Consider the following 25,419-nt stretch of genomic DNA (forward strand, 5'->3'; position numbering starts at 1 on the left):
AGGCCCGGAGCATCATGTTTCCACCTCGGTGCTTGACTGCAGGGGTGGTGTTCTTAGGGTCATGGTCAGCATTTTTCTTCCTCCAAACAAGGCGAGTCCCCCTCCTCAAGAAGGCACATGTACAGGCATGCCAACGAACATCTAAATGATCCAGAGAAGGATTGAGAGAAAGTGCTGTGGTCAGATGAGACCAAAATTGAGCTCTTTGGCATTAACTCGACTCGCTGTGCTGAGATTTTGAACTGTCAAGAGACAGCCAAGAAACCTTAAGGACTTAGAGAAGATCTGTAAAGTAGAGTGGACCAAAAAACCTCCTGAGATGTGAGCAAACCTGGTCACCAACTACAAGAAACATCTTACCTCTGTGCTTGACTGTAGCGATGGTGTTCTAAGGGTCATAGTCAGCATTTTCTTCCTCCAAACGTGGAGAGTCCCCCTCCTCAAGAAGGCACATTTACAGGCATGCCAACAAACATCTAAAAGATCCAGAGAAGGATTGAGAGGAAGTGCTATGGTCAGATGAGACCAAAATTGAGCTCTTTGGCATTAACTCGACTCGCCATGCTGAGACTTTGAACTGTCAAGACACAGCCAAGAAACCTTAAAGTGGAAGTAAACCATCCTATAGTTTTCAGTCAAGGAAGCTGCCATCTTGGCCTCTAATAATTCTTCAACTGCCATAATGCTGCACATGTGATCAGTTATGACACCAGCCATTGGATGGTTTGAAAGTTTGGTTGAGAGCACAACCAACGTGAAAGTTAGCATTTGCGGCATGCCGGGAATGTAAGTGTTTTTTGAAACTGGGTTTACTCCCGCTTTAAGGATTTAGAGAAGATCTGTAAAGTAGAGTGGCCTGCTATTTACAAACCCCCCGCGGTTCCGGCAGTGAAAATCGATTTCAGCTCATTGCATAGGAATAACTCAGGCCGGCCCACCATGCCCACTCTGAGAAGTGCTGTGGTCAGATGAGACCAAAATTTACCTCTTTGGCATTAACTCGACTCGCCGTGCTGAGACTTTGACCCGTCAAGAGACAGCCAAGAAACCTTAAGGATTTAGAGAAGATCTGTAAAGTAGACTGGACCAAAATCCCTCCTGAGATGTGAGCAAACCTGGTCACCAACTACAAGATACGTCTTACCTCTGTGCTTACCAACAAGGGTTTCTCCACCAAGTACAAAATTATGTTTTGTTTTGGGATCAAATACTTAATTTTACTCACTGAACTGCAACTTCATTTATAACATTTGTTTTATGTGGGTTTTTTTTCTGGATTTACGGTTGATATTTTCTGTCTCTATCATTTAAAAATACATCTATGATAAAAATTATAGACCCTTCATTTCTTTGTAAGGGGCCAAACTTACAAAATCTTAAGGGGACCAAATAATCATTTTCCCCACTTTGTATAACGTTTGGGGGTTTTAAGTAATCTTCAGGCCTGAAATGTGTATTTTAACCTTTAAAAAAAAAACGGCCCTGGTAGACAAATGGTTAAAGAATTGTAAGAATTGTAGAATAACCTTATAAGATGATTGAAGCATCCGAAACCTAAAGTAGAGTGTGGCATTTCCATTAGTCTTCTACCAATCTTCAGCTGCTGTCAGAGGGAAGATGTAATGACAACCACTCATCATGTAAAAAAAAAAAAAAAAAAAAACGACTCAAACTTATTTTCATTGAAATATTCCAGTTGCTGCACTTTCTAGAAGCCCACTTTCAGCATCAGCACATTGTATTGTGCGACATCTCTGGCCTGCTATTTACAAACCCCCCGCGGTGCCCGCGGTGGAAAGAGATTTCAGCTCATTGCATAGGAATAACTCAGGCCGGCCCACCGTGCCCGCTCGGGGAAGAGCAGCATGCTGCCAATTTCATGCACCCAATCCGACAAGGCGCGCCGTGGCCTCGCTCGATCGGCAGGGAGGCTGAATAATTGCATGCACTGAAAACTTTTATCTGTGTCTATAAATATATACGAGGATGCAATGCTCTCTAGAGAAGACACCTGCATTTCCAGCCACACATCATTAACAGCGACGAGGCGTTTTTTGTTTTTTTTCCCACCCTGACGCGGCCATGGCGAGGGTGGAAGTGATGATAATTTGAGGAGAATGGGCACGTTTCTGAGGAAGACAGTCATTATTTTCTTGCAGGTGGATATACGGGGGCCGAGGCCGCTCCCTATAGAAATCCCAAAGGTGCGCATGTTTTTTGTTTTTTTTTACTGAAGGTTTGTTTCGGGCCTAATTGGAAGGCTGGCTTCGATCCTCACAGTCACACATATTGATTACAGCGAGCTCAGAAATAACTGCAAACTTACAGCCAGCAACCTGTCTCAGGTTAACCACTTGCTTACTGGGCACTTAAACCCCCCTCCTGCCCAGACCAATTTTCAGTTTTTGGCGCTGACGCACTTTGAATGACAATTGCGCCGTCATACAACACTGTACCCAAATTACATTTTTATCTTTTTTTTTCCACAAATATAACTTTCTTTTGGTGGTATTTAATCACAGCTGGGTTTTTATTTTTTGCTAAACAAACAAAAAAAAAAGATGGAAAATTTTGAAAAAAAAATCATGTTTAATAGTTTGTTATAAAATTTTTGCAAACAGGTAATTTTTATGCTTCATTGATATGCGCTGATGAGGTGGCACTGATGGGCCGTGATAGGCTGCACTGATGGGCACTAATAGGCACAGTTAAGGCGGCACTAATAGGAACAGATAAGGTGGCACTGATGGGCACAGATAAGATGGCACTGATGGTCCCTGATAGGTGGTGCGCATGGGTGGCACGGATGGGCACTGATAGGTACCACTGATAGTTGGCACTGATGGGCACTGGTAGGTGACACTGATGGGCAATGATAGGTGGCACTGATGTGCAGCACTGTTAAGGCACTGATAGGTGGCACTGTGGGCACTGAGGAGCTGGCGACACATTGCAGCGATCGGGACTGATGTCCCTCTCACTGCCGCCGGTGATCGCCGATTACCGGCTGTGTTGACATCACATGATCAGCTGTCATTGGCTGACAGCTGATCATGAGGTAAGGGGACGGCATATTGTGTTACAATTGGTTTGTTTGGCGATTGTGGTCCCAACTGTCTTTAGATAATTCACAAGCTCCTCCTGTGTAGTTCTAAGCTGATCCCTCATTTTTTTCATGACTATCCTTATCCCACCAGGCCAAATCTTGCATGCAGCTCCAGCCTGAGGGTGACTGAATTATTGCTCTCGCTCCATTGATCGCATCGATACCTCACATGTGTGGTTTGAATATCGTCTACATATGCGGGAGCAACATACGTATGCGTTCACTTTTGCGCGCGAGCACGGAGTACAAACAACTGGCAACCACGCCAACCTATAACTGGCCCTTACAGCAAGGGGCACAAGGGCCTGCATCTCTGTACATGTAATTTTCCTTTGGGAGAATATCAACAAATTGACATTGTTGTTGCAGGGGATGCCCAAAATCAGATTGTATCTTGCAGACTTCTGGGAAAATCAGTGAGCTAATCGCACAAGCAGGAAAAGACATTTCAGGAGGGGGGTTCATTCTGTATACCATCAGTGTATAGAAGACCTCTAGGCAGTCATATTGCATTTTACAGAAAATGAAAGTGCTGTAGATTGAAAAGGAAAGGTCATTTATAACCCCTTGGCGCTGAGCGTATGTAAATATGCTGCCCCACTGGGCTGGGCTTTCTTCCGTGGGGCTGCATATTTGTGTATCTGTCTTTGTGTTAGGCGTCTCACTAAGGGTCCATTAACACAGGGGCAACACGACTTTCAACACGACTTTTGGAGGCAACTTGGACATGACCTGAACAACCGGCGACCCCGCCCCTTGTCCCTATATAAGTCGCCGCGCACCGCATCTCTGGCATTGCGGCCGGAGAGAGCGTCGAGTCAACATCTCCAGGAGAAGAAGGAGAAGAAGAAGAAGAAGAACTGAAGGCGGCAGCGGCGACAGAAGACCGGGCCACCGCCTGTAAAAGAGCTATAAGAAGGCGCGGTGGCCCGGCAGAAGAACCAAAGAGGGGGACAAGACCCCCGAAGTCGGAAGAAGAGGACGGCGACGAAGAAGAAAGCCGGGCTCCTTCGCTAGCAAAAGAGCTAGCAGAAGATAGCGGAGGAGTCCGGCGAGAAGACCCCCGAAGACGGAAGACCCCCGGAGCTGTGCAATAAACTATTTTAACCCTGTGTTGTGGTTTCTCTCCCTTTGTGCTTCCTGCGTGCTGCATAGCGCGCTCCCAGCACAGAGACTGGGGTCTCATCGAGAGCCCCAGAAAAGTCAGACTCCGGTCACCTGATCGCTGCGATAGCCTCCTATTGGTTATTACAGTGATCAGTCACTGTGAAGCCCGCCTCGCCCCTCTCTGTTTTCTGTATCTGCAAATGGAGACAGATACATTGTCCTTGCAGGAGATAGAAAAAGAAATGTGTGTGTGTAGGGAAAAAAAAAAACAATAATAAACAAAAAAAACCTAGATCAAGGATTGAGCTAGGTCAGCCCTAGGGTTAGTGTTTGGGTCAAGGTCCTGGTCAAGGGTCAAGGTCAGGGTCAGTATGTATTTAATTTTTTTAATTAGTATCAGTGTCAGTGTATGTGTGTTTTAGGTAGAATAAAAAAAACTATGATTTCTGGGCTGTACTACGGGTACAAACAACTAACATACACATATGTGGTTTTGCTGCAATCGTCAGGAGCAGGAACATTTATTTTGAGTTTGGTGGTAGGTTATGGTAGTAGCAAGAAAAATATATATATTTTTTTTATTATTTTGGCCAATTTTCCTTAGATTATAATAATAAAAAAAAAAAAAAAAATCAGGAGATGTCCATTACCATTTACCACCAAATGAAAGCCCAATTTGTACCCTGAAAAAAGTAAGGAATAATCCACCTGGATGCACAAAGTAGTTGTGATGGTATGTGTGGTTTTACTAACAAATGTCAAAGTTTCAAAATTGTTCTTAGGCATTACCATTTGTTTTAGCTGTAGGCACAAAGGGGTTAATAACATACAATTACAATATGACATGCGCAGCAATTGTACATGCTATGTTATTTTTTTTGTTATATTTTTCTCCATGAAAGTGGAGTTCCTCTCTAACCACTTCCCGCCCGGCCGGAGGGTGGTTGCGTTATCCTGACCATATCATATTATTATTATTATTATTATACAGGATTTATATATCAGATCATATGACGTCATTCAGGATAACAAGCCCCCCTGCCTCCCCCCAGGATGCTCACCCAGGACCACCAGGGATGCCACTAGGACCACCCACCACGTCACCCATGACCACCAGGAATGCCACTCAGTGCCCATAAACTATGCCAATCAGTGGCCATCACTAATGCCTGCCAGTGCCTCCTTATCAGTGATGCCTATCAGTGCCACCATTCAGTGTCTATCAGTGCCACCCATCAGTGCCACCTATAAGTGCCCATCTGTGCCCATGAGTGCACCCATGAGTACCTATCAGTGCCACCCATAGGTACCTATCAGTGCAGCCTTTCAGTGCCCATCTGTGCCACCCATAAGTGCCCATCAGTGCAGCCTTTTAGTGCCCATCAGTGCAGCCAACCAGTGCCCATCAGTGCAGCCAACCAGTGCCCATCAGTGCAGCCAACCAGTGCCCATCAGTACAGCCCACCAGTGTCGCCTATCAGTGCTCAGTGTCCCCTATCCGTGCCCATCAGTGGCGCCTATCGGTGCCCATCAGTGGCGCCTATCGGTGTCGCCTATCAATGCACATTGTCATTTAAAAAGCGACAGCGCTGAAAGCTGAAAATTGGCCAGGGCAGGAAAGGGGGAAAGTGCCCGGTATTGAACCTAGTGATGACACATTAGAGTAGTGTATGGGCGATTGTGGTGACTAGTTCCAATAGGTAATGATTAAGCGCTAACATTTGCGTGAAACCCGTCTACTTCTTTGTCCCCTGCTCCATCTGTCAGCCACCTGTCATACGAAGCTACAATAAAAGGATTTTTGGAAGTGCCGCCGTCCGTAATTATTTCTTTATGCCCTGTATTGAAGTGGTTAAAGTTCTGGTGCCTGGAGTTAAGCTTTAAACCCGAAGCATATTTCAATTACTTTTCTTAATAGAACTACCAGGATGATATCTATAATATATATATATATATATATATATATATATATATATATATATATATATATATATATATATATATATATATATATATATATATAATCAGCTCTGAAAAGCAGATATCGCAGAGAACGCCATTTGAATGCAGTCACTCACATCCGTCCCTCAGTAAAATGAAGGAAATGGTCAAAGGTCCGGATGCTTTTGCTAGTCTCAGACTATTCTGTCCTTGCATTGTATACAAACATAAAAGGTTTTTTATTTTATTTTATGAGATGATACATAAAAATCTCGAAGCTTTTTTCCGAGGCAGAACTTTTTTTGAAAAGCGAGTCGCTGTGAAAACAAAAGACGTGTGTTAAGTCTTTATTCAACAAGCAGCAATGTTTTCTAAAGACATATAAAGCTTGTAGTTATGGAAACGGCACATTGCCATTCAAACTGCATGCGCGGTCCGTCCCGGAGCCTACCCACATCAAAAAGAAGAAAAACTTGCCGGGAAAACTTCAGTGATACTTTGTGGCGCTCGCCGCAAATCACAATAACACACAAGGTCAAGTTCCCCTTCTGAGTGAATGACGGCACTACAATGGAGAGGGACAATCCCATTGTGGAGCCCAGGAAGGGGTCCACTTACTGGAATCAAAAAAGGGACAAAAAAATTGTTTCGGTGAAAGGGATGATTACTGAAAAAAATTGGAAAAGCATTTTTACAATGGCCCGATGACATTTTATTTTTATTTCGACAAAAGGTACAGTTTGACCTTACAGCACTTTTACACACATGCATTCTATTCTAAGGCCGCGTACACACGGGCGGACTGTTCGCCCAACTTTGTCCGCTGAACAGTGTTTCAGCGGACAGTCCGCTCGTGTGTGGGCTTCAGCGGACAGTTTCAGCGGACAGTTTCAGCGGACAGTTTCAGCGGACAGTCCGCTCGTGTGTAGGCTTGTTCGTCAAACTAAGTTCCGCGCATACTCAGAAAGGATTTACACGCCGAAGGTTGCATTGCAGTGTATAGGACGTCGTTTTTCTAGTCCCGTCGTACGTGCCGTTCACGTCATCGCGCACGGTTTCAGCGGACTGTTCGTTCATCGTGTGTGGTCAAGTCCGTTCATGCTAATTTTGAGCGGACTGTTTGTCAAACTGTTTGACGAACAAGGTTGGGGCGAACAGTCCGCGCGTGTGTACGCAGCCTAAGAGCTTACTTTCAATAGTGGAGAGGACTGCTGCTCCTCTGAAAAGCAATCCACTCTCAGGTTGCAGGGGCTTTTTTCAGCAGGAACTGGGTGTGGGGGAAGGGAATGTAGTTCCGGCACCTCCAGCACTGTATATGTAATGACAAGAAGTACTGGGATGTGCTGGAAGGTCTATTGATGCTGGCTATTTAGAAGCTATTGTCACTGGTTGGGATCTATTGCTGCGGGGGGGGGGGGACTTTGCGGCTGAGGAGGTCTATTTTTGCTAGCGTGATCTATTGTTCCTATTGATGGGACACAATTCCTCCCACTGATACCAATGATGGGGCACAATTCATCCCACTGATACCAATGATGGGGCACTATTCCTCCCACTGACAGTAATTTTGGGGACACTAATCTTCCTAGCGTGATCTATTATTGCTATTGATGGGACACTATTCCTCCCACCGATACCAATGATGGGGATACTATTCCTCCCACTGATACCAATGATGGGGACACTATTTCCCACCAACGATACCAATGATGAGGACACTATTCCTCGCACTGACAGCAATTTTGGGGACACCAATCTTCCTACTAATACCAATGGTGGGGATACTATTCCTCCCACTAATACCAATGATAGGGACACTAATCCCCCCACTGACACCAATGATGGGGACACGATTCCTCCCACTGATACCAATGATGGGACACAATTCCCCCTACTGATACCAATGATGGGGCACTATTCCTAATATTGATACCAATGATGGGACACAATTCCTTCTACTGATATCAATGATGGGACACTATACCTCCTATTGATACCAATGATGGGGATACAATTCCTCCCACTGATACCAATAATGGGGACACTATACCTCCCACTAATACCAATGATGGGGACACTATTTCCCACCAACGATACCAATGATGAGGACACTATTCCTCGCACTGACAGCAATTTTGGGGACACCAATCTTCCTACTAATACCAATGGTGGGGATACTATTCCTCCCACTAATACCAATGATGGGGACACTAATCCCCCCACTGACACCAATGATGGGGACATGATTCCTTCCACTGATACCAATGATGGGGTTACTATTCCTCCCACTGATACCAATGATGGGACACAATTCCCCCTACTGATACCAATGATGGGGCACTATTCCTCCTATTGATACCAATGATGGGACACAATTCCTTCTACTGATATCAATGATGGGACACTATACCTCCTATTGATACCAATGATGGGGATACTATTCCTCCCACTGATATCAATAATGGGGACACTAAACCTCCCACTGATACCAATAATGGGGACACTATACCTCCCACTGATACCAATAATGGGGACACTATACCTCCCATTGACAGACATTTTGGGGACACTAATCTTCCTAGCGTGATCTATTGTTGCTATTGATGGGACACAATTCCTCCCACTGATACCAATGATGGGGACACTATTCCTCCCACTGATACCAATAATGGGGACACTATACCTCCCACTAATATCAATGATGGGAACACTATTTCCCACCAACGATACCAATGATGAGGACACTATTCCTCGCACTGACAGCAATTTTGGGGACACCAATCTTCCTACTAATACCAATGGTGGGGATACTATTCCTCCCACTAATACCAATGATGGGGACACTATTCCTCCCACTGATACCAATGATGGGGACACTATTCCTTCCACTGATACCAATGATGGGGACACTATTCCTCCCACTGATACCAATGATGGGGACACTATTCCTCCCACTGATACCAATGATGGGGACACGAATTCCCCCACTGACACCAATGATGGGGACACGAATTCCCCCACTGACACCAATGATGGGGACACTATTCCTCCCACTGATACCAATGATGGGGTTACTATTCCTCCCACTGATACCAATGATGGGGACACTATACCTCCCACTAATATCAACGATGGGGACACTATTTGCCACCAATGATGGGAACACTATTCCTCCCATTGACAGCAATTTTGGGGACACTAATCTTCCTACTAATACTAATGAGGGGGACACTATTTATCCCACTAATACGAATGGTGGGGGCACTATATCCCCCACTTATACCAATGATGGGGATACTATTCCCCCACTGATACCAATAATGGGGACACTATTTTTTCCATTGACACCAATTTTGAGGACACTAGTCCTCCTACAGACACCAATGCTGTAATTTGTTTTACTCCCACTGACCACCAAACCAATTATTATTATATAGGATTTATATAGTGCCAACAGTTTGTGCAGCGCTTTACAACATGGGGGCAGACAGTACAGTTGCAATACAAATCAATATAGGAGGGCCTATGGCATTGTTTACTCTCAACGATGCTGGGGCATTTTCTATTCCCACTGGGCACAGTCTGGCCCCCTAAACTTTAAAGGGCAGTAAACTGGCCCTTCATTTTGAAAGTTTTGAGACCCCTGCTATATAATATCAGCCTATAGCTGCACTATACACCAGCTATTCTGGCTGGGCATCTGTCTGATGGGGCAAAAAGGACTAATGGGTATGGTTCCTGCCTGCTGATTCAAAATAAGGAAGAATTTTCTTTTTGGGATACATCATAGCAACTTCCCTGGAACTTTTCCACTGGAAACACCTGAACTCGATCATTTGGAGGGGTGGCCTCCTACTCTGGGCTATATAGGTGTGATGGAAGGTGTCCCCATACTATACATATATAGTATATACAACAAACTTGTGAATATGAAAAGCCTTTTACTAATAAATAACAATAACAAAATAAATTTACGAATACATATATCGATGATACTTCCATTGGGCGCAATGAAAGGGAAACAAACATTGCAGGAATCAGAGCCTGCATTCTGCAAACGAATGGCGATACGTCCGCTACTGTATCGCGGTTTAGGCTAATGAGCCAAGTCACAAGCTGACTTTAGGATTTTGGTAGTTCACTAAACCCAAGATCGCCGACAGAAAGCCTGGAGCCCTGCGGTCTCTGCAGGACGTTGCTTATACACCGAAGGGACATTTACTGCGGTTACAGAATTAAAATTAAAAAAAAAAACACAGTAATGTGTCACAAAAGAAAAACAAATGGCGCTAATATAAAATCTGCCCCATATATAAGGATAAAATATTATGCCCCAGGAACGGACCCAGGTCTCTATATAATCTCCTCCATTATAGTCACAGATTTAAAACATGAATACAAAACACTCCTAAACCCTCCAGCACTGCAATGTGGGAGCGGAGCCGGCATACATTATGATGCCTTCAACTAAACAGGTATTCAGAAAGTCTACATAGAATTATTAATTTTTACATATTTGCACTCATCCGTAAGACTGACATTGCAGTCATTCTCTTCACAGCTATACAGTATATAAAATAAACACTAAACATTGATAGTACACTCTATACCTAGGCTAAAAAGAATTCAAATTTTTCTAGATTCTAAAAAAAAGCAGTAATTAGACTTCAAATAGAGCCCTCAATGACCTGAGTAGCTGCAGTCACTAAGGAGTCAGGGGTAACTCAGGTCAGATAACTCTGCTCCCCCTTCCCAGCAGTGACTTAGCAGCCTGGCTTCTCCCACCACCCAGCAGTGACTCAGCAGCTCTGCTAACTCTGATCCCCCTCCCAGCAGTGATCTAGCAGCTCAAGTGCCAGCAGTGACTTGGCAGCTCAGCTGCTCTCCCTCCCAGCAGTGATCTAGCAGCTCAAATACACCCCCCCCCCAAACTGACTCAGCAGCTCAGCTCCCCTCCCCCCCCCCCCCCCAACCTAAAACAGTGACTTAACAGCTCAGCTTCTGCTTCCCAGCAGTGAGTCAGCAGCTCTGCTCCCATCCCAGCAGTGACTGAGTAGCTCAGCTCACACTGTTGAAGACTCCCAGCAGTGACACATGAGCTCAGCTTCCCCCTCCCAGCAGTGACCCAGCAGCTCAGCTTCCCCCTTCCAGCAGTGACCCAGCAGCTCAGATCCCCTGCCTCCAACCCAAAAGAAGTAACTCAACAGTCCAGCTAGCTACTCAAGGACACACTTAAAGTGGAGCTTCACCCAAAAGGGGAAGTTCTGCTTTAAGGGCTCCTGCCCCGCTCCTGTTTATAAAATGGCACTTTTGGTGAGGCGGAGGTGCGGGTTCCGGATTCTGACAGGCACTTGCTCCCACTACCGCTCTGACCGGCTAGGCAATCGGAGCAGAAGTTCCGCTGCCCGCCTTTATCTCTGCAGCCTCCTGGGACACATCACAGGTCCCAGCAGACTGCAGGTGCATTCACAATGAGAAGCGAGGCTCAGGTGTGTGCAGTAGGCACCCTGCTGTGAAGACGTGAGCTGTGCCAGCCGGGTGCCCACAGTTAAGATGCCGGCCCGGGGACAGAAGACTGGAGGTTAAAATGGCTGTGGTGAGCACAGCACTGGATTGTGGGACAGGTGAGTGTTTATTAAAAGTCAGCAGCTACAGTTTTTGTAGCTGCTGACTTTTATATTTTACACAGGGGACAGGAGCTCCAAGTTGTTCCAAAGGCTTTTTACTTTGATGCATTATGGTAAAAAAAAAAACGTTGATTGCAGCTCCCCGCACAGCCCTCCTTATATACTTATACTTTACCTAAACCCCCATCTTGAATCCGCACTGTGAATTATAGCAGCCGTTCTCCTCTCTCTCCCTCCTCATAGGCTCAGAGACAGCAGCGGGAGCCACTGAGGATGGAGAGGGGCCGAGCCACACTGTGTGTGTCAATGGAGACACAGAGCGTGAATGGGGAACAAGCCCACACGAGTGCCCTCCATAGCAAGTGGCTTGCTAAGAAGGGCATTTGAAATTGGGAAGAGACAAAGTGCTAAAGGGGGACCCAAGAAGAGGAGGATCGGGGCTGCTTTGTGCAAAACCATTGCACAGAGCAGTAACTAACAAGTTTGTTATTTAAAGCGGTGTTCCAGCCTGGGGAAAAAAAAAAAAATGAAAAGTAAGCGGCTACAAATACTGTAGCTGCTGACTTAATACATAGACACTTACGTGTCCAGGGATCCCATAATGTCGGCATCCCAGCCAATTTTCGGATCCTCTTTCAGGTGCTGCCACTGCCATTCATGGTAAGGGGAGCCGGCAGTGAAGCCTTTTTGGCTTCACAGCTGGTTCCCTACTGCGCATGCTTGACTGCTTTCTAACTGGCCCGGTGGTGGAGGAAGGAGGAACCGAACTTCCGAGGAACGGCACCACTGCGCTGTCCCCCAGAAATAGGGACAGGTACCTGTCAAAAACATATACCCGTCCCCCCCCCCCCTCCACCCCGAAAGGTGGCAAATGTGGCACTGATGGGGGGAATCAGATCAGTGGAGCTTCCACTTTTAGGTAGAACACCGTTTTGTTTTGTTTTTTTTATGGATTTACAATCACTTTAGCTCACCATGGGGTAGCTCCTAGGGGTAACAGTGTGAGCTTAGCTGCTGAATCAGTGCTAGAAGGGGACACACTGAGAACTAATACTGTTTCTGCTGTGAAATTTGAGGATGGTCAGTGAAGGTCAGTGAAGGCTTGTTTGAAACAACATTTACATACATGAACTTCCAGTGCCTGGCCACATATTCAATTTAAAGTGGTTGGAAACCCTCACATATACCCAGTGAAGTGCACAGCCTCAGATGATACACAGAGATGAAACAAATCTCCCTACATAAGTTTTATAATGTATGTCTGCTGTCTTCAGCTTTATATACCATTTAGAAAGTTCAGATTGTGTTAGGAGATTTTCTCTTCCTGTTCAGCACTGAGTGTGAAGTCTGGGCATACAGCCAAGACAGCTGATTGGAGGAAAGGCACACACCCCCTCTCCACATAGGCAGAGACTTGCAGAGCTGTCCTGTGACACAGCAAGCTCTCTGCTTATCTATTTATAGCAACCTCCAGGACACAAATTTCAGGCTGGTTTTAGGACTTAGTGCTTTGAAGAGAGATAAGAAAACACTGCAGATATATGTGCTCAGCTCAAATTTCATGAATCGGATTTACATCCACTTTAATCACTTAAGAACTGAGCCTCTTTCTGAGATTTGTTGTTTACAAGCGGTCTTACAAGCGCACTTTTTTGGGGAAAAAATACACCTATTTGAATTAAAAAATAAGACAACAGTAAAGTTAGCCTAATTTTTTTTATACTGCGAAAGATGACGAGTAAATTGATACCCAACATGTCACGCTTCAAAATTGTGCCCACTCGTGGAATGGCGAAAAACTTTTACCCTTAAAAATCTCCATAGGCGACATTTAAAAAAATTGTACAGGTTGCTTGTTTTGAGTTACACAGGAGGTCTAGTGATAGAATTATTGCTCTCGCTCTACCGATCGTGGCGATACCTCACATGTGTGGTTTAAACACTGTTTTCATATGCGGAGCGCTGCTCACGTATGCGTTCCTTCGCTTCTGCGTGCGAGCTCGGCGGGACGGGGGCACGTTTACAATTTTGCTATGCATACTAGCTCATTATGCCTTTGCCCTGCAGGGTGTATTTTTTTTTTTTTTTTTGGCTTTACTTCCTCTTTAAAGTGGTTGTAAACTCTCCCCCACAACTTTGTCCCATGTAAATCAGCATAAAAAACGCTAATGAACATTGCTTGTAGATATCTCCTTACTTGCTTAGTATTGTTGTAATCCTTTTTGTTCTTTAGAATGATGTCACTGAGCATGCCCAGATCTCCCCTGATTTACGGCACACTCTGTGTGCTTGTCTGTCTATTATCAGGACTTCCTACGGCACAACACTGAAATCCCACGAGACTCCATAATCACTCAGAGCTTCCTCCTACACCCCATGTGACATCACATGTAGTGTAAACCTGGCCATCGAAAAGCAGTACTGCAGTCCTATCAGCTGAAGCTAAGACTGACACAGGCAAACACTAGATAATCAGCACAAGTAAATACTATGAAATAAAATAAGTCAGCTATGAGCAGGGAAGCAGGGTTGCCATAGAAACGTTGGATTGAGAGGCTTGGTTAACAGTACAGGAAGTGCTCAATGTAAAGGCGGAAATACACTCCACTGTGGACTCAGAAAACAATACTTAAAGTGGTTGTAAACCCTTACAACACACTTTGACCTACAGGTAAGCCTAGGATTAAGGCTTACCTGTAGGTCCAAAAAATATCTCCTAAACCTACACGGTTTAGGAGATATTTGCCGAAAGACAAGCGTCGCTGTCTACGGCGCATGCGCCGTAGATAGCGGCACGCAGGCGCACTGAACGCGCCACCGTCAACGGCGATATGCCGTGCGTGGCGGGTCCTGTGCGCATGCGCGGGAGGGACGTCATCGCGGCTTCGCCGAATGACAGCGGCGGAGCAGCGAGACCCACCGAGAAGATGGATGTGCCGGACTACAGGGGACAGCGGTGACATCGCTGGCTCCTGTGCCAGGTAAGTGACACATAATGGACTACTATGCGATGCATAGTAGTCCATTATACTTTACCTTTGCAGGGAATGAAAGAGGAAGTAAACTCATCAGGGTTTACTTCCTCTTTAAGACGGCGCTGCCTAACCCCTGGAAACAAGTTTTTTAAAGTTTCTTTAAACAGTAAGTAATATGCGATTTGGGCTGGATTACAGTGGTTTGATAATTACTTCTTATAATGGACTAAATGAAAAGCAGCATCAGAGTGGGAAAGTTTACTTCCTCTTTAAGAGCTGTGGGTGGAAGTGACATTTTGACATCACTTCCGCCCAGCAATAGTCTGGAGACGGGTGGGGGCCATCTTCCCCTCACTCGTCTCCATACCAGACAGGAGACAACACGCGATCGCCTCAGCCTCTGGTAAGCGGTGGAGGGTACCAGAGCGTGGAGGGAGGAGGATACCCTCTCCCGCCGCCGATAAAAGTGATCTCCGCAGAATTTGCCGCAGAGACCACTTTTATATTGTAGTGGACCGGCCGCTGAAGAAGAAGATACCGGGGTTATGGTAGCTATCTGCTGCCATAACATTGATATCCTCCTTCAAACAGCCAACGTAAAACTGCAGCAGGCGGTCAGTAAGTGGTTAAAGCGGACTTACACTCTAAATATATTTCTAACTGGACTTACCAGGTCAGTGTGTATCTTGAGGTGTGCCTGCAGCTTGTATTTGTCTGGACTGGAGTAGTTGCAGCCTTGTGCCGGGCACTTGAGGGACATGTTGCTATGTTTCTGGATAACATGGCGTTTCAGGCAGTTCTTGGTGATGGACGAGTAGCTGCACTGGGAGCAGAAGTATAAATGTTCCCTTGTGTGCGTTCTGATGTGCATGTCATAATGTACTTGATACCAGAATAGCTTACCTGCAAAGAAATGCAGAATGGAAACATCACTCACATCTGACAGTTGCATTACCAGAAACAGCAACTCATAGAAACCTTTAATGGGCAGAAAATAAAAGACAAGCTCAGGAGCAAGTCCATTAGGAACACTTAAAGCGTTAGTTCACCTTTTCAGAAAAAAAATGAAAAGGCGAACTAACATCCTACACCCACCGCCTTCCAGTGCTTGCTGTACTTACCTCCCACACTGCTGAGCTATTGGTCTGGGGATACGAAATCCCCGCTTTACTCCCTCTTCTCTCTGCAAGGCTGTCGGGGCAGATCAGAGCGATTCTGATTGGCCAGTGCTGGCCCTGAGCATCGCTCTGACCTGTACCAGAAGAGCTAAGATAACCCGAGTACCGTATATACTCGAGTATAAGCCGAGATTTTCAGCCTCTTTTTTGAGGCTGAAAGTGCCCCCCTCGGCTTATACTCGAGTCATCGCTGTCTGCCCGCTCGATCAGCGTGTCGAGCAGACAGACAGCGGCCATTCTACAATTCAAAAGCCGCGCCTCCGGCTCCGCCTTCGCCTGTGATAGGCGGAACACTGAATTTCCCAGCAGCCTGTGTTCCGCCTATCACGGACATCGTATCATCCTCGTACTACGGACGAGGATGATACGATGTCAGTGATAGGCGGAACACAGGCTGCTGGGAAATTCAGTGTTCCGCCTATCACAGGCGAAGGAGGAGGCGCGGCTTTTGAATTTTACAATGGCCGCCGAGGCGCCGACGAAGAGGGCACGGGACGGAGGCAAGGCAAGGCAAGGCAAGGCACGGCACGGCACGGGACGGGACGGAGGCAAGGCAAGGCACGACACGACGGCAAGGCACGGGACGGAACGGAGGCAAGGAGGCAAGGCACGGGACGGAGGCTCGGGACAAAGGTAGGCTGGACACACACACACACACACACACACACACACACACACACACACACACGGATACACACACACACAGGGATGGGTGGATGGATGGAGACACACACAGGGATGGGTGGATGGATGGAGACACACACAGGGATGGATGGATGGAGACACACACACACAGGGATGGATGGATGGATGGATGGAGACACACACACACAGGGATGGATGGATGGATGGACACACACACACACAGGGATGGATGGACGGACACACAGGGATGGACGGACACACAGGGATGGACGGACACACAGGGATGGACGGACACACACACAGTGATGGACAGGCATGTCTCACCCTCGGCTTATACACGAGTCAATAAGTTTGCCAGTTTTTTTGGGGGTAAATTGGGGGCCTCGGCTTATATTCGGGTCGGCCTATACTCGAGTATATACGGTAAATACAAGATGTCGTTTTTAAATTATTATTTCATTTATTAAGGGTAAAAAAGCTGCTCAAACCGGCCTGGCCTTATGTGAAAAAGTAATTGCCCTCACCCATGCTAAATCATGAATGTACTGCGATTAATCACAATTTTTTTGGAAAGCTGAGTTCAATTTCACTTGCCACATCCAGCCCGGATTACTGCCAGAACTGTTGAATCAAGAAGTCGCATAAATAGGAGCAGTCTAACAAAGTGATCACAAAAAGCCACACATCATGCCACAATCTAAAAAAAAATTCAAGTACAGATTGGAAACAAAGTAATGTACATGTATCCATCTAGGAAAAGGGTTTCAAAGCCATTTCTAAAGCTTTGGAACTCCAGTAAACCACGGGGAGAGCCATGATCCACAAATGGAGATAACTTGGAACAGTGGTGAACCTTCCCAGGAGTGGCCAGCGTACTGTCGAATACTGTCCCCGTCGGATAGTGTCCGCCCTGTACTGCGCTTGCGCAGTACGGAGGACAAGGAGATGCCGAAGGTCTCCGAAGATGAACGGCGCCTACGCACTGAGTGAAGCGAGGCCGTGCCCGAAGCGTGGCGAGTGAAGCGAGCCCACAAGAGGCCCTGTTACTACTGTATGTGCTACCGTATGTCCACTTGCATGGTGCGGCTTGAACATGGACCTGGGCAGAAGGTACTAGCAAGTGCGAAGGCGCCGTTCATCTTTGGAGACTTTCGGAGGCTCTTTGTCATCTGTACTGTGCAAGCGCTACACCTGTGCAGTACGAGGCGGACACTATCCGATGGGGGGGACAGGTTTTGGCAGAACACTGGCCTACAAAATTTACTCAAAGAGCACGACAACGACTCATCCAGGAGGTCATAAAAGAACCCAGAACAACATCTAAAATAACTGCAGGCCTCACTTGTCTCAGGTAAGATCAGTGTTCATGATTCAACAATAAGAGACTGGGCAAAAATGGCATCCATGGGAGAGTTCCAAGGCCAAAGCCACTGCTGACCAAAAATAACACCAAGGCTCATCTCACATTTACCAAAAAACATCTCGATTACCCCCAAGACTTTTAGGCAAATATTCTGTAGACTGAGACAAAATTAAACTTTTTGGAAGGTGTGTGTCTTGATCTGGCATAAAACTAATACAGCATTTCATAACAAGAACATCAACACAGTCAGACATGGTGGTGGTAACGTGAAGGTCTGGAGCTGCTTTGAAGCTTCAGGACCTGAACAACTTACCATAATTGATGGAACCATGAATTCTGAGTTCTACCAGAAAATCCTAAAGGAGAATATCTAGCCATCAGTTCCTGACCTCAAGCTCAAGTGCACTTGGGTTATGCAGCAGGACAATGATCCGAAACACAACAGCAAGTCCACCTCCAAATGGTTCAAACAAAAAATGTAGGTTTTGGAGTGGCCTAGTCAAAGCCGGAGTTAAATCCAATTGAGATGCTGTATCATGATCGTACAAAGGCTGTTCATGCTGGAAAACCCTCCAAGAATTAAAAGAATTTGGCAAAGAAGAGTGGCCTAAAATTGCTCCACAGCGATGTGAAAGAATTATTGCCAGTTATCGCAAACGCTTGATTGCAGATGTTGCTGCCAAGGGTGGCAAAACCAGTTATTCGGTTTGGGGGAAATTACTTTTTACCCAACATGTTACGCTTCAAAATTGCGCCTGCTCTTGGAATGGCGACAAACTTTTACCCTTAAAAATCTCCAAAGGCGACGTTTAAAAAAATTCTACAGGTTGCATGTTTTGTGTTACAGAGGAGGTCAAGGGCGAGAATTGTTGCTTTCGCTCTAACGATCGTGGCGATCCCTCACATGTGGTTTGAACACTGTTTTCATAAGCGGGCGCTACTTACGTGTGCATTCACTTCTGCAAGCGAACTTGATGAGACGTGGAGCTTTTTAATAATAAAAAAAAATTTTAAATCTATTTTATCTTTTATTTTTGCGCTGTTCTTTAAAAAAAAAGTGTCACTTTAATTCCTATTACAAGGAATGTAAACATCCCTTGTAATAGAAAAAAAGCATGACAGGACCTCTTAAATATGAGATCTGGGGTCAAAAAGTCCTCACATCTCATATTTACACTAAAATGCAATTTTAAAAAAATGTCCCTTTAAGAGCTATGGGCGGGAGTGAAGTTTTGACGTCGCTTGCCCTGAAATGATATGGAGATGGGGGCCATCTTCCCCTCACTCATTGTCTCCATGTCAGGCCAGAAGAAGGATCCGATCACCTCCGCTGCTGCTGACGGCTCTGGTAAGCAGCGGAGGGCACTGGAGCACAGCGGGAGGGGCCTCTCCCACCGCCGATAAAAGTGATCTTGCTGCGAACCGCCACAGAGACCACTTTTATCTTGTAGTGGACTGCCCATCGAGGAAGAGGATACCAGGGTTATGGCAGCTAGCTGCTACCAGAACAACGATATTCCTCTTCAAAGTACCGTATAACGACGGTGGGTGGCCTGGAAGTGGTTAAAAATAAAAAAGGAAAATATAATCCCATGTACGTAAGAGATCACAGCCTTTGCCATGACATTCAAAATTGAGCTCAGGTGCATCCTGTTACCTCGGATCATCCTTGAGAGGTTTCTACAACTTGATTTGAGTCCACCTGTGGTAAATTCAGTTGATTGGACATGATTTGGAAAGGTAAACACCTGTCTATATAAGGTCCCACAGTTAACAGTGCATGTCAGAGCACAAACCAAGCCATGAAGTCCAAGGAATTGTCTGTAGACCTCCGAGACAGGATTGTATGGAGGCACAGATCTGTGGAAGGGTACAGAAAGATTTCTGCAACATTGAAGGTACCAATTAGCACAGTGGCCTCCAATATCCATAAATGGAAAAATGTTGGAACCACCAGGACTCTTCCTAGAGCGGGCCGGCCAAACTGAGCGATCGGGGGAGAAGGGCCTTAGCTGGGGAGGTGACCAAGAACCCGACAGTCACTCTGACAGAGCTCCAGCATTTCTCTGTGAAGAGGGGAGAACCTTCCAAAAGAACAACCATCTCTGCAGCACTCCACCAATCAGACCTGTATGGTAGATTGGCCAGACAGAAGCCACTCTTCAGTAAGTCACATGAAACCCCACCTGGAGTTTGCCAAAAGGCACCTGAAGGACTCTCAGACCATGACAAACAATTCTCTGGTCTGATGAAACAAAGATTGAACTTATTGGTCTGTATTGCAAGCGTCATATCTGGAGGAAACCAGGCACCGCTCATCACCTGGACAATACCATCCTTACAGTGAAGCATGGTGGCGGTAGCATCATCCTGTGCGGATGTTTTTCAGCAGCAGAAACTGGCAGACTAGTCAGGATCGAGGGAAAGATGAATGCAACAATGTACACCCTTGACAAAAACCTGCTCCGGAGTGCACTGGATCTCAGACTGGGGCGAAGGTTCATCTTCCAGCAGGACAACGACCCTAAGCACACAGCCAAGATAACAAAGGAGTGGCCACAAGACAACTCTGTGAATGTCCTTGAGTGGCCCAGCCAGAGCCTAGACTGGAACCCAATTTAATATCTCTAGAGAGATCTAAAAATGTCCGTGCACTGACGCTCCCCATCCAACCTGATGGGGCTTAAAGCGGAGGTCCACCCTAAAGTGGAGCTTCCGCTCATTGGAACCCTCCCCCCCTCCGGCGCCACAATTGGCACCTTTCAGGGGGAGGGGGGTGCAGGTACCTGTACAGTACAGGTATCTGCACCCACTTCCGGCATAGATATCTGCAGAAGGTACGCCCCTTTCTGCAGAATCCACGCCCCTTTCCGAAGGTCCCCCGCTGTCTGCTGGGAAACACACGGATCCCAGAGACAGCGGGGACCATCCTTATTGCGCAGTGCGACTCGCGCATGCGCAGTAGGGAACCGGGAAATGAAGCTGCAAGGCTTCCTGATTCCCATACCCAAGATGGCGGTGGCAGCACCCGAAAGACGATCGCGAGATCGGCTTCGGGTGCCGACATCGTGGGCGCGCTGGGCGGGTAAGTATTCAATTACGAAAAATTACGAAAAAAATCGTTAGTTGCAGCCCTAAAAATAAATAAATAAATATATATATATAAAAAATTCACGATATATATATCCCGCTTTAAGAGGTCCTGCAAAGAGGAATTGGAGAAACAGCCCAAAATAGTTGTGCCAAGCTTGTAGCATCATACTCAAAAAGACTTGAGGCTGTAATTGGTGCCAAAGGAGCTTCACCAAAGTATTGAGCAAAGGCTGTGAATCCTTATGTACATGGGATTTTTTTTTGTTTTTTATTTTTAATAAATTTAAAAAGATTTCAAATTTCTTTCAAATTGTCATTATGGGGTATGTTTGTGGAATTTTCAAGAAAATAATGAATTTCATCCATTTCGGAATAAGGCTGTAACATAACAAAATGTGGAAAAAGTGAAGTGCTGTGAATACATTCCGGATGCACTGTAGGTTGTTCACCACCTGCATCAGATGCCCAGAATGTTACGGGAATCATGACGGAGACAGAAGAGAGAGGAGTAGAATAAATATACTATGGGGGATTTTTATCAAGCAAATTAGCGACACAATTAGATGCAAATTAGGTTGTCTCTCTTGTAGCAGTCTAAACAACAGTTTTACTGTGAATTGCTGCACCTGTAAATCCAATTGCATTATATTTGCAAAGTTCTGAGACAGATTTATCACTAAAAATGAGGCTCACTCTAAACTGAGGGTCAGCAACCTGTAGTTCGCAGCCTGCTGACTGGTAGATCGGGGTCTGGTCTTGCTGACCCACCATCCCAGAACATCTAACAGAGTGCAATGCACAGGGGCTACTGGTAAAGTTAGAGCTGTAGTAGGGAGCAAGAGCGCATAGACCCATGCCTCCTCTGTAGTGCCGGTTTCCTGTCAAAAAGTGTCCGGGCATCGAATAGTGTCCGCCCCGTACTGCGCTTGTGCAGTATGGAGGAGAAGGAGACCCCGAAAGTGTCAGAACAAAAACGGCGCCAGTGCACTGAGTCCAGGCTGAAGACCCACCATCCAAGTGGACATACAGTTGCTCATAGTAACAGGGCCCCTCGCCATGCTTCGGGCACAGCCTCGCTGCGCTCGGCTATTTTTTATTCTAACTCTATGTCCACTTGGATGGTGGAGCTTGAACCTGGACTCAGTGTGCAGGCGCCGTTTATCTTCGGAGATGGTCTGCTTCTACTTGTCCTCCATACTGCACAAGCACAGTACAGGGCGGACCCTATCCAATGGGGGACACTATTTGATACATCACCCGCTCCTTTCCCATGCGGAGTGATACCAACTGCACTCCACCTCTTATCCGGGCTTGTGGTCTCCAGAGTGGTGCCACAAAGAGGAAAGGGAAGATCTTCAGGTCAGTGTGAAGCAATAATAGTATAAGGCTGCTTTCACACTGATGTGCTGCGATCTACCCACACCGGGGGTGCAGTGCAGTGTACCTGCAGCTTTCCTGCAGGGTTTGCTGCATTTAGCCATAGACTATTTTAACTTGCGGGTTTAGTGCACTTTCTGAAAGTGCACCACACCTGCAGGATATACCGTATTTATCTGCGTATAACACGCACCTTTTCCCCCTGAAAATAGGGGGCAAATCACGGGTGCGTGTTATACGCCGACAGCGTACCTCGGAGGGAAACGAGTGCCACCGGAATTCACCGAGCCGCCAACTCCTCTCCACTCAGCTCTCACATCACACACACAATCCCACCTCCGCCACCGGCATTGGACCAGTGTTCTCTCTATCACAGGAGCTAGTCCAATGCCGATGGCAGAGGTGGGACTGTGTATGTGACTGCCGACTGAGAGTCGAGTAAACAGCAGATGATGGCTCGATGATTAAGAGATGGTGAGGCTTAATCAGGCAGCTGCATTGATGGGGGAGATAGGCGCAGATCAGGCTGCATTGAGGCTGCAGATGGGCACAAATAAGGCTGCATTGATGCTCACTGACCATTATTTTGCTTCAAAGTGATTTAAAAAAAAAAAAAAAAAAAGTTTTTTTCTTGAAACTTCCATTTTAAATTGGGGTGCGTGTTATATGCCGATAAATAAGGTAATAGAAGTCTACGGCAAATCGCAGATAGCCCAGGAAAGTTGAAAACGCACTGTGCTGCATACGTTGTGTGGGTAAACTGCAGCACATCAGTGAGAAAGAAGCCTTCTAGGAGCCTTAGAACAGTAAGGCAGCTGGGGGGGGGGTGATAAAATCCCATAGTTAAGACATGTTTTTATCCCCCTGCACCAACCGCACCCCCTTTAGCTGTAGTAGCCAGGGGTGTACTCATGTCGCAGCCACAGCAGGAGTTATGCGCATGGTTGCAAGTGAATGAGGCCACTCTGCAAGTGACCCACAACCTTGTAGAGTACAGCAAACAAGGGGTTAAAGCAGGCAGTGTTGTGTTGCTTTCTCAACTCCTGCTTTAACCCCGCAGAAGCATCTAGTTGTGGGGCACTTGCAGAGTTGCCCCATTTACTTGAATGCCTGCCAAACCCCCCGCCTAGACCTGACAACTCTCTTGCTTGCTACCCACTAGAGATGGGCTCAGACATGTTCGAAATCCCACGTGCCTGATCCCGCCAGGAAGCCAACACCACACGGCTAATCACAGGCAATGAGGCATTTCCCGGTTCGCAGCTGCACAGATCAGGAAATGTCTCACTACGTGTGATTAGCCTGTGCAGTGTCGGCTTCCTGGCGGGATCGGGCATGTGGGATTTTGAACATGCCCGAGCCCATCTCTACTACCCACCAAGACCCCTGCCTAGACCTGACTACTCTCTCACATGCCACCCAACAAGACCCCTGCCTAGACCTGTCTACTCTCTCACATGCCACCCCAACAAGACATCTGCCTAGACCTGTCTATGCTCACATGCCCACAAACAAAACGCCTGCCTAGACCTGACTACTCTCTCACATGCCTACAAACAAAACCCCTGCCTAGTCCTGACTACTCTCTCCCACTTGCCACCCAACAAGAGACCTGCCTAGACCTCTCTACTTTGTCACTTGGCACCCAACAAGACCACTGCCTAGACATGAATACTCTCTCACTTGCCATCCAACAAGACCCTTGCCTGGATCTGACTACTCTCTCACTTGCCACCCAACAAGACACCTGCCTAGACCTCTCTACTTTGTCACTTGGCACCCACCAAGACCCCTGCCTAGACCTGACTACTCTTTCACTTGCTACCCAACGAGACCCTTGGCTGGACCAGACAAGTCTTTTGTTTGCTGCCAACCAATACCCCTGCCTGGACTCGCTCTGGACCCTGCCTGCCTACGCTCTCACTTGCCACCTGCCTAGACCTCTTCTCGGATATGACCATTCTCCTGCCCTATTGTGAATGGCCTCCCCTTGGTAGGGCAATCCCAAGGTCTGAGGCCTGATGCCAATTTCCAGCAAAAAACAAAACAGTGACCAACTGTGACTTAGACCAAGAACCTTGGTTACGTCCAAGTCACCTACCATGGGGGCACGAAACAGTTGTATTAACTGTCTCACTGCTGCTGTTTAACATTGCCTTGTTGTGCAACAGGATCATTAAAATGCGCCGTATAAGAAAAATTCCATGCAGTCAATAAGGTTCTATTTCAAAGCAGAACTGCAGTTTAAAAAAAATTGCCATATTCACAGGCTTGTTTTCATGCCATGCTGTGTGTACTGTTTCACGTACATCATTTATTCCCCATGTATGGAGATTTTTGCTGGGGATGGCACCTACGGTAAGGAGAATTTTTTTAACACAAAAGTTGTGACTGTAGTCTTCGATATTAATATAACAGTCACTGGAAGTTTCTTGTAGCAAAGAGGACTGGAAGTAAAGGTTCATAAAATGTCAATGTCCTCGTATCTGCCGGGAAAGAGCTACAAAACCCAATCCCCCTGGTATTGAACTCCCTTGGAAGCAAAACACATATTTCTGTGAATATCAGATAGATGCTGGAGATGCTTTGATGAACTTAAAGGTTTATACACAACCGGTAGGATAGAAGAGCAACAGCACCTTTTGGACCTTAATCTTATCTTACAGCAGTGTATCTCTGATGTCCAGGCCCGCCTTATGGTGGCTCTTCTGTCAATATCAGAGTATTTATCTAATATCAAGAAAGGCCATTGCCTCTTAGCAGCCATATTGTCAGTTTCTCAACATTGGAAAAACAGAAAGCCCCCCTTACCCCTGGTAAAGTGGGTAAATGTTTTTACATTGGGTCTGTAGATCTGCCCTCCTGCAGCACTGCCCGCTGCTACAAATACCAGAAATTCACCGAGACTGAATACTGCCCTGGACTGAAGTAGTAATTTTTTATTTTATTGTTCATTAAACTATTAATTTTCTTTGACTGGAGTTTTGCTTTAACCAGTTCAGCCATC

The 25,419-nt window shown here is 46.3% G+C and overlaps 1 protein-coding gene across 1 annotated transcript in view; it reads right to left on the bottom strand.

Moving 5' to 3' along the window:
- The window catches only part of ZFAT (zinc finger and AT-hook domain containing), a 399,551-nt gene that overhangs the window by 252,717 nt on the left and 121,415 nt on the right, over positions 1-25,419 (bottom strand). The window contains 1 exon segment of the mRNA XM_077493855.1: positions 15,427-15,659. Coding sequence (XP_077349981.1) covers positions 15,427-15,659 — 233 coding nt within the window.

The sequence above is a fragment of the Lithobates pipiens genome, unplaced genomic scaffold, assembly GCF_037356315.1.
Source record: "Lithobates pipiens isolate NorthernLeopardFrog02 unplaced genomic scaffold, aLitPip1_a1.2 Scaffold_19, whole genome shotgun sequence".
Classification (NCBI taxonomy): Eukaryota; Metazoa; Chordata; class Amphibia; order Anura; family Ranidae; genus Lithobates; species Lithobates pipiens.